General features: G+C 45.0%; 1 protein-coding gene across 1 annotated transcript in view; it reads left to right on the top strand.

The window, feature by feature from the left end:
• Positions 1–2,946: 2,946 nt before the first annotated feature.
• The window catches only part of sms (spermine synthase), a 17,699-nt gene continuing 6,368 nt past the window's right edge, over positions 2,947–14,277 (top strand). The window contains exons 1-2 of the mRNA XM_030362116.1: positions 2,947–3,244; positions 12,227–12,347. Of these exons, the coding sequence (XP_030217976.1) occupies positions 3,199–3,244; positions 12,227–12,347 (167 nt within the window). The 5' untranslated portion in view covers positions 2,947–3,198. The remainder of the gene's footprint in view (positions 3,245–12,226; positions 12,348–14,277) is intronic.

The raw sequence follows: 14,277 nt of genomic DNA, 5'->3' as shown, positions 1-14,277 counted from the left end.
GAGACCATTTCCACCGGGTGCGGCTGCGGAACGTCTCAGCAACGTCCCAGGAGCGGCTCGCCGTGCCGCAGCGCTATCATTCCGTAGCATTTCTATTTTTGCCGCAAGCCGTTGCTGAACCGCGTCAATTTCAACGGAGCAGACCGAGCAGGGCAGGATGTGAAAAAGTAAAAGCCATAGAGCATCCGGTCAATTTTCAAAATAAAACACAATACTCAGCTCATGTAGCCTATCACAACATCATTTATGTACCAAATCATCCTTTTTATAAGGGCAATGGCCGGAAGGACAAAGCCTGGCATTTAATTGCAGTCGTTTTGGGAGTGGAAGTTGAGTACATCAGGTTTAGGATTATCGTGTGATCTCTTGATCTCGCGTGAATACGGCTGGCTCGCAACGCACGTTGCGCTGCCATAACGCCTCGTGCCCACTACCTTCGTCCGTTGACTGATCCCCATTGACTTTGAATGGGGACGGACGCGCAATGCATTGTGGATCCGTCCGTTCCGTTGGAGAAAAAGAAAAATGTTCAACTTTTTCGGCAGCGACGGATCCGTCATCCAATCAGATCGCGTATGCAAATTTAAGCACTGTGACGCGACTCGGGCTCTGACGATACTGGAAAGCGGGTCATCTTGCATCGCAACAAGCAGGAAGAAGCGGGAAGAACCCGGCGAAGCGATTTGATTGGCTGACGGATGCCTCTGCAAAGACTACTCCCCCATCCGTCAGCCACGCCTTCCCACGTCCGTTGACTGACGGTGCAGTGGGCATGTAGGGTAACGCGCCCGGTGGAAATGCAAGCAGGGCAGAGTCGCAGCCGTTCCGTGCCGCAGCCGTAACGTTGCCATAACGCGTCCGGTGGAATCCCCGGGTAACGCCTCGTGCCCACTACCTCCGTCCATTGACTGATCCCCATTGACTTTAATGGGGACGGACGCGCAATGCATTGTGGATCCGTCCGTTCCGTTGGAGCCTTCGGCTCCGTCAAGAAGTTGAAAAATGTTCAACTTTTTCGGCAGCGACGGATCCGTCATCCAATCAGATCGCGTATGCAAATTTAAGTACTGTGACGCGACTCGGGCTCTGACGATACTGGAAAGCGGGTCATCTTGCATCGCAACAAGCAGGAAGAAGCGGGAAGAACCCGGCGAAGCGATTTGATTGGCTGACGGATGCCTCTGCAAAGACTACTCCCCCATCCGTCAGCCACGCCTTCCCACGTCCGTTGACTGACGCTGCAGTGGGCATCCGTCAGCCAATCAAATCGCTTCGCCGGGTTCTTCCTGCTTCTTCCTGCTTGTTGCGATGCAAGATGACCCGCTTTCCAGTATCGTCAGAGCCCGAGTCGCGTCACAGTGCTTAAATTTGCATACGCGATCTGATTGGATGACGGATCCGTCGCTGCCGAAAAAGTTGAAAATGTTTCAACTTCTTGACGGAGCTGAAGGCTCCAACGGGACGGACGGATCCACAATGCATTGCGCGTCCGTCCCCATTCAAAGTCAATGGGGATCAGTCAACGGACGGAGGTAGTGGGCACGAGGCGTAAGAGGTGAACAAATGGTGTGTTCCTGAATCCTCGGATACCAGCCTTCCGAGTCGGATGTCGGACGTCATTTCCGGTCTCTGAGAATTTATGGCGTTCCCGTGCAACGTTGAGATTGTGTCATGAAATTGGCTAGTCATTGTTTATTGTTAGCTACATTAGCCTCTTTAGCAAACCAGCTCGAAAACAAACAACACAACTTTACGTTGTATGTACAGCAAGACCGTGCACAGCAAGACCGTGCAATGCATAAATTGGTGAACAGACATTAAAATGGTACAAATAGGCCTACAAAGAAAATAAATCTCTTCACTCTTTTGAGCGTCATCACTGATCTCGTACTACTCTCTGAATTCCCAGAGACGAAGACAAAAAGGGGGCGTGCCTCCGAGAAGTGCCTCAAGAAAGCTGGGAGATTTTCTGACTACCGACTCGGAATGCTGGCATCCGAGGAGTTCAGGAACACACCATTAACACCCATTCTAACATTTGCATTATGATATATTATCGATTGCAATTATAAACATCACCTGATCAATTCTCGCTCATGTTCAACCATTGCAAGCAGTTGTAATACTCAATTAAACGGATTAAGCAAAGATGCGCAACCCTCCGAGCTGTTTTGAAGGCGGCGTAACCCCCGAGGCGAGAAGGGAGTATCTGCGGGCACACCCACATAATTACATAACACACCCCTTTCATTCAGCGATACACCCCCCAAAATAACCAGTAGACCTACGGGATGGCGTGTTATTGGCCGTAATTACTGCAAGAATACTTAACCACATCTAAAATACCTAAACCAACCAAAATCCAAATCCTATATTGAACAATCTCTGAACAAATACCTAAACGTAACCCTATTTAAAAATACCACAACTAATCCGAACCCAAACATAAACTTAACCATCTCTGACCTACGTACCTTATACCTAAACATAACTATCTCTAACTTAACAACCAAACGTAACTCTCTCTAGAATAACAGCTCCATTTATGCATTTTACCCGCTAATAATACACAAAACTACAGGACACTCCCACTACATGACTCATCCACATGGCAGAGCCCCTATGTCCAATAGTATATTCCTGCCCGGAGGTGGCAGGACAGCGCTCATAGACCTACCTGCACTAGGCTGAGAGAGGAGCCTGTATTGCAGTGTTATACCGGCCTACCGCAACGCAATTTCCGGTGTTTTACTTCCTATAAGTAATGTACGCCTCTTAACATACTCCGGGGCGATAACAGTAAAAGCATGATATAAAATAATAGCAACAATGACAATGAGAATTAATGTGAATTTTGACGAAAATTGGACAAAGCAATAACCGAAACATGTAACGGAAGCGGATATCCCTCTATGGAAAGTCCCGCCCTCTCTCTGCCCTCTCCGCTAAAAAACTGTTTAACTGAACGTCCCGCCCCCTCTCTCTCGGCAATAACGCTGATTTAGAGTATCCCGTCCTAGGCGTTCTGTCGAGAGACGAGGACGCCTGCGAACGAGGTTACTGCCCTACAGAATGTAGCTTCCAGCACACCGCACACGCAACTGATAGGACCCTTGCTCTGTGCTCTCAATCCCCGCGATTACCCGTTTACCGCCGGCTGCCTGCTAACCCAGGCATGGCTGATGGTTGTAGGCAATTATGGCTTTGCGACATTATACCCTTGACTTCAAGCTCTCTGCCCCAGGTAAGAAACAACGAGTACCGGATCTGTTGTGCGACATGCCGGTAACGGGCACTGCAGCAGAACACATTATGCTAGCTAGCTAGCCCGCATTAATGGGCTAGGTTGCATGTTAAAAGATTATTGTAATGGAAACACGGGCTTCGGGATGAAACGAGTCCTACAATGTGTTGTCTTTACTTTGTGACAAACCCGCTTCTGTGGTTAATCGTAAGCACGATAGTTTATTTCAGAAAACACATCCAGCTCATTTGAAACGGCGCCGATAATGACAGTCAAACCCTGATGTCTTTAGGTTACTTTCAGTCTGTCAATAATGTGCTTAGCATGTAGCATTATTAGCTGTCCGCTAAAATTCACGTTTCTGCCGACACGAGTTTGCGTCTGCATCATCACGCACATTTTTACTTCTCCAAATTATTTTAATGACAGCGGAGGTGTCATAAAGTAGGATTGGCACGCAGTTGTTGGTGTTTTTTTTTTTAAATTCTTTTTAATAAATTGCACAGTACATAAACTTATTTCCCCCTGGTATTTTCAAGGTAATTCGATACGACTCGCAATATAGGGAGAAACTTGATCAGGAATACTCGCAACGTTACTGCTGTTGATTAGTGCTAGACGAACACCTGTCTATTCAACTTAAAGTTAGCGTACAAAAGGGTACATCCTAACAAGGAATGTAATGTAATGTGGTGTCTTTATGGGCAGAGAGAGGGTGATCGATTGACCGCATGATTGGTTGGCTGATTGATTGGTTACTGGACCATATTGTTGGTGGTGACCCAGCATTGCTGGGACGTATAATAAGCATGTTGGTTGCACTGGGTCGTTATTTTGCATGCAGCATGGCATTTTGCGCACCGCACAGATGTGCGGTAAACCACTAGGTTGTGTTTAAAAAAAAAAGAAAAAAAAAAGAGCCATATACAGTTCCCAATCTTTTGCAACACATGATAATTGGGGATTTGAAAATTAAACGATAATAATTTGGTTTATCAGTGTCCTGGCTTTATGTTCGAGACTTTCACGTTTCACTGCACTTGGCCGATGTCGTTGTAGCCAATCAAATATGCTCTCTCATTCTAGGTCACAGGCCGACCTAGAATATAAACTTGCTCGCAGGCGTTCTCTGCTAGAATGACAAGTGTATTATTTTGCATTAAAACAATAACATAGTTGCAGACGTCTTTATTAAGGTATGCTGTTTTATAACCAATCTGCAAAATAAAAAGTTAAATCATTAACCTTTTGTTATATGGTCTGAACACAACTAAAACAACCAAACAAACTTTATATGTTGCTCACATTATGTTGAGATTAAATGAGCATTATGTTACCATGAAAGAGGGATTTTTTTAAAATAAATAATATAATAATACAATAATATACATTTGGTGTTTATATTATAAACTATCCCGTAAGACCCCCATATTTATAAATGTTAATTCAAGTATCTTTATTTGCATGTTTGCATGAGGATTCCAATGGTTGTTTGGAAAATAAGTTCCTGATTCATTGATTTGTGTGAATTTAATCAGTTTTAAAGGGATACTTCACCGGGGGAGATATGAAGGTTATGTGAAGTAAATAATTCTATGTATTATAAATGCGTTTCTTTTTTTTAAATCGGTTCATCCTAGCCTGAGAAAAGGCAGAAAGTGTCTCTCTGGCTCAAAAGTAAGAAACCCTACCACAGTGCATTGCGCCCGCCCGCCTGGTTCCTTTTGGAGGGGGTATGACCCATGGTCCTTGCGCGAGTGGTAGCACGAGCAAACTTTGTGCAAACATATCCCCGTGATACGTTGACTAGTTAAGGTTTCTGCCCTCGTTTAAAAAAACATAAAAACATTTGCTAATTACAGTAGCTCAGCATATCAAGTATTTGTACTCAACCTTTTCTCCCCAGTTGAAATAAGTGTTTATCTTATACAGTAGGCCTACTTTAGTATAACAGCACTTGGAATAGTAAAGAAGTCACAACAACCAACATGAATTTGAAGTTTTATTCATGAAAAAATGTGAACTATTTAGAAAAATAAAACGTGTAGGTAGGGCTGGGCGATATGGGCCAAAATGAATATCTCGATATTTATTTACTATATCTCGATACACGATATATATCTCGATATATTTTGAATCTCCTCTAGAGCACATCATAAATGCTCGATTCAACCATGTCTGGCATAATGTTACGTCAGTAATAATTCTAGTATTACTGAAACATAAGTCTGCATGTAGATTACATGAAACAAAATATTGTTTAAACTCATCAGTGCTTTCTATTGGAACAATTTAGAACTTGCACATAAGAAAAGGAAAATCACAGCAAGTTAGATTTACCAAAACAGCATTTATTCAAACCGTTAATTATTTATTAACAGTTTGAATAATAATTATTATATATACACTGCCAGACGCAGGATCCAGTGCTATTCTTTTTCAAAACCAAATCCTCAGTTTCCATCCTTTTTTCTCTCTCTGGCTGTTCTCACTCACCGGTCGGAGGTACACACACCTACAGCAGCGCGCCTTCCAGACTACGGCACACACGCGCGTCCATGAGAATCTCGTGGACTCGCAATGGGCGGGGGGAGTGAGTGTGTTTAGAGAGCCACCGGAAATAGCGAGAGAAGGGAACGCTGTGCGTTAAACAAACCCCGAGAAGCCCAATCCCTATGAGAGCTCCCCACGCTACGGCCATCAGGAGGCGCACAGAGCTTTTGGCCGTGATATTATATAAACAATTATATTATATTATATATTATTATATATATATAGAGCTCCGGGAGTCGCAAACGGCAACAATCACTTTCTCCTCCGTGCTGCAGTTCACCCCGGACTGCACTGCACCGAGTTTGACGGTTGAACGCTGGTTGGCTGTTACGTTGCACATGTCACTCAGTGGCCACGCTGTTGAACGCTGATTGGCAGATACGCGTCTCTACGTTCACTTTGTATGAGATCTTGTCGCCCCGTCGCGTGAAAGCACAACGAGTATGCCGGCGGCGGCAAAAAGAAACATTGCGTGCCAATTTATATTCGATGTTCGCGATAGGGGCATTTTATACATCCCCTGGAGAACATCTCGTGATACATCGCATATATTCGATATATCGCCCAGCCCTACGTGTAGGGTGCGTTTGCTAGAGTCAAAATAGTCACAGCTCATCTTGAGCATCTACGGTCTCCTGGTAGCCACGGTACTGCCCATCTTGTGCTGGGTAATTAGCTTTGATGGCCTGGACAACACAGGTAACATTAGCAAAGCAAAAGTCTTCCCCGCAACAGCCCTCCCACCCTCTATTTGTCTAAATTCTTCCTGGCTGTATTCTGGCTCGTACTAATAGCCCTGAATGTCCAAATCCAACAATAGATTTTCAAAATCCACTTCGGCTGTTTCACATTGCAAATTTGTTCTCGGGGTGAAAAAACATGGCAGACATTTATGAAGGTATTATTGTAGCAAAAGTCTTTAGCACCTGTAACTGCAGAATTTGAATGCGTACACTAAAGTCACAGTAAATTTGAAGTCGTATATATTTATTTTGCATGTGTACTCTAAAGTCACAAATGTGTAACAGTACATTTGTAGTCGTAAAAAAAAAAAAAAAAAAAAATTATACCATTGTAAACACAAAATAGGGTCTACGAGAACGCTAATCTGTGTTACAGATGCACAAATCCTTTTGCTACAATTATTGCGGCGCAGTTGGTGCAAAACACATTCGCACACCCGTGTTTCATAATCTGAGAACATGCCCAAAAGGTGTGCATTCGTAAACCCAAATTTGAACAAATGCATCAGAAGTTGCACATCTGTGAACGCAAAGGTAATTCAGCATTTTAATGAGCGAGCACAAAACCATTTTCAGATTTCAGATACAACTGCTCGAATCTGCTCCTGCAAGTCTCAGCTGTGGGTTTTTTTGCAGGTTGTTTTGCAACACCCCTAGGTGGTAAATGTGTAGCAAAAGTATTCGTATCCGTAGATGACAGAGCGTCCGTGAGCGGGACAAAATAGTCCTGCCCATAATTTCCTAATCCAATGAAAATCGCCTTTTCGACTTTTCAAATCGAATCCATTGAAATTTGAATCCATTCAAATCGACTTTTGCTACAATAATACCTTCATAGACATTGTGTGTACATCTCGTACGCGAGCTCCCGCCCCGCCTCATTCCTTATTGGTGGGCTCACACATTTGCGGAACCAGTGGTTTGTAGTCCTCGGCCCTTCTAGCAGGCAAACAAAGTTCTGCCGAGATGACGTCAAGCATCATCTCGGGAGAAAATTAGATCAGGAAAGCTGGGCCATGGGGAGACTGGGATAGACTGGGGAAAAAAAACTATTTTTTTATTTTACAATAGCGATTTTATAATGATAGAACGCTGGTTCTGAATGGGTGATGTATCCCTTTTAAAGGTAAAATATGTAATTTTCTGCCGCTAGCGGGCTCTCAATCAAGACCATTTAACAAAATCGTAGTTTGATGACGTATCTTGGTAGCGTGGGCTAATGCGAGGAGTTCTCTTTCCCACCATTTCGGGTGAAAATCGATCTGTCGCCACTTGGCAGCGATCATGTTCATGGACGAGGTAAAGTATGATTGTTTAATTCATGTTACATTTAATCACGTAATGTCCTTTAAGTAATGAAATAGCTGCGACTAGCATTAGTCAAAGTACGGTACATAATGGTAGGGAGAATTCAATTGTGGGGGAACCCAGGGCGGTTTTCCGTAATTAGGTTATGTACTGTAACAGTTATTACTGGAGTGGAAATCTAAGTTTGTATAACTATCCTGCAAGGATCTCGCCTACCGCTATTCCCCTCTGTTTCAGTCCCTTCAGAATGCACCGTTTCTGGTGTCTGTAGCCTTAATGCAAATGAGCTGCTGCCCATTGACCAATGAGCTGTCTGACTGAACCACAGCATGGAGGAGAAGGGATTGTTGCAGTTTACGGACTCCGGGAGCTCTATAATATTATATAATATTTTATAATAATAATAATATTATTTATGGGTATTTATATAATATTATATCTATTATCACGGCCACAATTGCCCCTCAGATGATATTATGAATCATAAAGACTGCGTCTGACGTCTCTGGTACTTCCACAACAAGTAAAGACCCGTAGTTGGGCATATCTCGGCCATGGTTGAGAAGAATTGGGGGAAAGGAACGTTGGCCGTGACTCTCTGAAGTCCATTAACCGCGATATGGATGAGAAAGGTGTTGTACTCCGGGAGCTGAGCTTCCGGACTTCCGCCGAGCTCCCCGCGCCGGAGCTAACGGCGCGGGGAGCTAAGTCCGGCAGCTCCGGCGGTGTACTCCGGGAGCTGAACTGCCGCCAAAGCTTTCCGGCAGCATTCTGGCGGGGGTAGCTCGACGGCAGTCCGGCAACTAAGCTCTGGGAGTACAATCCCTTTCTCCTCCATGTTTCCTGCTCCGGACCGCCGCGCAAGCGCCGGCAGGGGGTAGCTCGGCGGCAGTCCGGCAGAGAAAGGGATTGCACTCGCGGAGCTGAGATGCCGGGCTGCCGCCGAGTTCCCCCCCACCGAAGCTGCTCGTCCGCTGGTCCACAAAATCTGAGCTATGCTTTGATTGGAGGGGGTTGGGGAAGTGGGAGGTAATAATTAAAGGTTGGGTAGGTGATTTGCGAAACGCCAGCAGATTTTGAAAATACACAACTCAAATGGTCCTACCCCCTCTCCTTCAACGCTGACTCTGACTCCACCCATTCCAAGTACCTGGACGCGCAATCATGCACGAGCGCGAACAGAGATGCGCGAGAGCGAGCCAGGCTAGCGTAGGTTTTCGTTTAACAACATGGCACTACATTCAGCTGTAAGTTGCACCCAGTACCGCGGGAAGTAGGAGTGCTGGGGGTGCTGCAACACCCCCTGTCCGAGGCCCTGTCTTATCACAGAAAACGATCATTTCTAAAAACTCCGGCCAAAGTGGAGATTTCTGAAAACGCCGGTTATGTGTTGTCGTGTCAACGGGGAGAAACGGGATTTTAGGTTCTGAAGCGTCACATTATGCACCAGGAAATGCTTAACGTCATGTGAGCGCCCGCTGTACCGTATTGGTCCGAATATAAACACAAACCCCATTGTAAGACGACCTATATTTGGAAAAAAGATTTGAAGACCAGATCCGTTTTTTATGAATAAATAAATTGTATTCATTGAAATAATATACGAAAATAAAAAGGCATCGAATAAAACACTGCATTGCCACTAAACAGTAGTGCAAATAGGCCGTACTGATGTGTACACCAAAGACTATTCCTGACACTCCTCTGCCCCGCTGTGTTCGCTCTGGCTGTGGTCGCTCCGAACTGTTTCGGCCCGTGGCAAAGCGAGTCATCCTCGCTGCTGTCCAAGGCATTTTGAGACGCAGCATTTATTTAATGCTCATATGACCTAGTGCTGAAAAAAGGTTATATGAAAAAGTGTGAGGGTAGCGGGGGTGCGCTAAACTTGTTCTGTGAGCAGCTGGATGTGAACGATCGATTTTCAACTGTCCGCGCATGCACTGGTGTAATTGAGCTGCGCTGCTATACATCTTTTTTTATCAATGTAACGAGTTGCGAGTCTAGTGCAGGCTGAATTTTTTTTTTTCCCTGCACCCCCTGCTGAGAATACGTTCTCGCTGCAATGGTTGGACCAGATGTTATAAACATTAAACGGTCACATAAATCATTACTATTTTTAGAAAATGTATGTTTGTTTCATATAATTGTATTGGAAGTCCTGGTTTTCACTAGGGTTGCCGCGGTGTGGACATTTTCACACCGAGTAATACACTCGTCTCCACACCGGTATTACCGAGTATAAACGGTATAAACTTTGAAACTAGGTCAACCGCCACACAAGCATCGGTTTTTAGACCCTTCTCGTCCTTCAGTTGCCGCCAACGTTCGAAAGCAGCGCCTAGGATTATTCTTGATTTCAGTTTTTCTCTTTCAGCGTTTTTATTATCAATTACTCTCTGAAAAAGAGTTTTCCTTCTCTTTGCTGGTGGTGGTGGTGGTGGTGGTGGGGATGGTGGCGTCTTGTCTGCCATGGAAATTGTCTTCTACTGCTAGGTCCAAATGTGGATTAACTAGTTCCAGTAGCTACCGCAGGATAACAACAAACAGGAGCTTGCTCTGGGTCACGAGCTCTGGGTCACGAGTACTGCACGAAGGGGTCGCGCGCGGGGCGCGGGGGAGGGGGAGTGCAGTACGACCGTTTGATTGACGTACTTACTGTCCAATGCAACTCGGTGGCAATGGAAATGATTGGCTGGAGTTTTTCGAGCCCTGCCCGTTCCACAGATGATTGACTTGTTTAATTTTCATGTCAGTACTTCTAACTCAGTGGCTGTAAGCGGGTTATGATAAGGATTTCAAGTAATTTTGCAAAAATGGCCAAAAAAGCAAATCACCTATACAACCTTTAACTGTTCCCCCTTCCTACGTAGGTAACTGTAGGCGGGGTACTTTCAGAAATGCATATCTCACTCAAAAAATCATGTACAGACTTTTTTCAAAGTTGGTATGCGTGTGGGAACAACAGAGGCCCAAAACAACACCCCAAATCCCAGGAAAAGTGTTTTCATAATGTCCCCTTTTAAGACTTATTTAGAACAAAGTACTACAAAAGCAGAGATGGTCTGCAGAACACCTGCTTTTCCAGCTTTTCCAGTTTTTGTTTATTCGCACCTCTGGTATTCCTCCTGTAAGCCCCAAGGCAGTCGGTTGTTATCAAACAATCATCATCATCAGTTTTCCCGCTAGGCGCATATCTGGCCTTGGGGCGCTACTGCTGGAGAGCCGGAAGTCTCCGCTCCAGCAGCAGCAGGATATCTGTCTTCGACATCATCGCTCTTCTGGCTTGTGTAACATCAACCCCAAGCACTGTCTCTATTTTGCTCCAGACTTTTCTGGGATTTTTAATGTTAAACAATACTTGCTTTTGTAAGGTATTGTTTTCTAACCGGCACACATGACCGATGTATTTAACATGTTGCCGGTAACAGAAGTTGCGGATAGGTAGTGTTTGTGTAATCTCCCGGAGTCTATCGTTCGAAAGTTCAAAACGCCAGTCTAAATCCTTGTCCGTCAGTCCTTGCCTTCCCCTATCTGTGGGAACGTTTTTTCGAACGTACCCCCCTTTCACCATTCTCCTCAGGAACCCAGTCCATATAACCTCAAGGGTATCAAGCTCTGCCTCCGTAAGTGCCCAAGCCTGGATACTGTACAGGAGGCGAGACCGCACGCACGTCGTCAGGAACCTAACTCGCGTTGATAATCGATATCGTATCCGATAATCGTATACCCATACATGGCTCACCATCAACCAACCAACTTGTGTCGACTTTGTTACCAGGCCTGAATGTTAGTATACTGGTGGCACAGAACATTAGTGTTGTCAACGTCACTCCTTTTATCCTCTTAACGAATATCTTCCTTTTTATAGTAGGGAATTGTCAGTAATTGTTTTGTACATTTTCTCGTTGTCATATTTATTATATGGTTCCATACTATGTTTGACTGATAAGTTGCTCAGTTTACCGTTGATTTTGGAACACTGGGGTTTGAAAGGAACGGGTTGGTAGCGCTCTCTCTCTCTCTCTCTCTCTCTGTCTCTCTGTCTCTCTCTGTGTGTGTGTGTGTGTGTGTGTGTGTGTGTTGAACGACATGCTCAAATATTGGTTTTTGGAGACAAAGTTGAGAATTGCGTCATCTACGAACTTTGAAAGTTCTTTATGGATAATGGTACCAGGAAGGTACAGCATTTGTGGGAATAAATAAATGTCAACATTACTGAAAATTGCTGCTGGGATCGCAGTTTCAAAACACTGGGTTTAGCCAGTTATATAAATGTATACCGCCATTGATTTACTTTTGCAAATTGTAAGCACGGCATTTTAGTATAATAAATGGCTGCTTGTCGTTTTTTTGACCCTGTGCTTTGGTTTCTCTCCAGCTGACTGTACTTCGACAGTCCATGGTCTACAGTCCATATTTCAGGAGCAGGAAATGACAGAGACTGTCCACGACACAGAGGGACACGGCCACCTGGCTACCTTCGTAGGCAAAAAGGGAAGGTCAGTTGAATTTTGACTATCAAAGTCGTTTTGGTGAACTCATGCGCACACACTTCCGCAGTTGCATTCGGACGACGACATCAAAGGGTGGCTGCCAAGTCCTTGGCCGGGGGTTACCTCTGGCCAGTGGAGTCCTCTCCAGGGAGGAGAGGGAGGAAGATCCTCCTTAACATTGTTGAGAATAAAAATTTTAGCTTGCCCAGACTACTGTAATGAATTAATGCCCTTAAATATGACTACTTTAATGCATTTGTGTATGTAATGTTCGTTTCCCTGGGTAAAGGGACATTTGCACCCCCGCCCTATCGCCTATTGACGACTACCATTCATTTCCCCGAAAGTGTTGGTGGCCGGTGAATAACATGGGGTTCAATGGGAGAGTGAGTGGGTGTGACTAGCTAAGGGATCTGGACCCCGCCTATGTCTATTCACGAATAGGCTGGAGCTCTGGCTCCGCTATGAACCAATAAGAAGGAGCCCTCACTGCGCTTTGAACCAATAAGCAGGAGTCCTGGCTGTGGAACAGCCCAGAGGGAAGAGTTATCCCCTCCAGTCTAGACTACGAGAACCAACGAAGAGAACCAACGCTCAGTCATATGCCTTGTTTCCACCGAGCGGTGCGCTACTGTTCGTTGCGGTACAGTGCGGCTCTGTTCGCTTATATTGGCGTTTCCGTAGCGCGTGGCCGGGCTGCTAGCGCGGCCGCGCTGCGGAACCTGCGGCCGGGCTGCCCACGGCCGAGCTGCAGAGCCCTCGAGGAGGATTGACTTGATCTATAAATGAAGTCCCTCAATCTTAATTGGCCTAACACCATGACGAACATTCTGAAACATCCATTAACATCCACATTTGCCTCAAACAATGTTAGGCTTACAGCCCATGTAAATAGTTGTGAATTAAAGTTCTTGTTGTTCCTTTAATTGTTTGTTACTCTGAATGATTCAGAGCATGATGCATTTTAAATGGCATCACTTACAGTCTTGTGTCTTAATTTTTCTTAAAACAATTGTAGCTGAAAATAAACATAGCAAAATTACAACCAATAGCTTCAGTCATTGAGGGCAAAAATAGGCCCATTGATAGGCCCAGAGTTTAGCCTTACAAATCAAGAGTAGGCTTGATTTGACTAATTGGCTTTGCACCCTTTCCTTCTGCCCTTATAGTCCAAGACAGGCTGCCAACAAGCTTTCAAAGTATATTGCTGGCACTGGTGGATTTGTATGTTTGTAGTTCACCAAAACACCCTGAAACATCTTGAGTCTCATACTTATGCCACCATAGGCCACTGACAGTGCAAGCAGGCCAATGTCAACCAAGCGCGCAGTCCTTCCTCCCTCACTTTAAAATCCAGCAGCCCCCACTGCCTAGGGCTGATATTGAGCCAGAGGCTACTGGTTTGCGTTTCAGAGCATAGGCGATCGATCACAATGGATATATGGGAGCAACATCTCTGTACCCTATGTATTATCTGTCCAGATTTTTTTTTTTTTCATCAAGTTGAAGTCCGCTTATATTGCTCTGGGTCCAGACTCCAGCCTATCCGTGGGCGTGTGCTGCTGGGATTCCATTGGAAATGAATGTTTGCTAGTCGTTTGGCCACTGTCTGTAGTCAGCGGTGCAAACCGACCTTGATCAAACATGATTCCCTCTCAACACAAAGCTGTTGGATGGTCTGACGGCTGGGCTACATTCCAAGTCTTCTCGGCACTCTTTTGTAATCTGTACGTGATGGCTCCTGGCCAAACCTGTAGCCAGGGAGGAGCCGTTTTGAAGGGCATATTGTATTTCAGGTTTTAAGTTCCACCCCCCCCCCCCCAAACCCCTCTAAAGAAAAACACATAAGAGGGATGCCTCCTTGCAGGGATAGATAGTACAATAATTAATAGACATAACGGTGGCATAAAACCAAGCTGAAATAACGGTTTCATAC

This window comes from Gadus morhua, chromosome 7 (assembly GCF_902167405.1).
Source record: "Gadus morhua chromosome 7, gadMor3.0, whole genome shotgun sequence".
Lineage (NCBI taxonomy): Eukaryota > Metazoa > Chordata > Actinopteri > Gadiformes > Gadidae > Gadus > Gadus morhua.
Note: the sequence above shows the minus strand (reverse complement) of the source record. Positions and strands in the feature narration are given on the sequence as shown.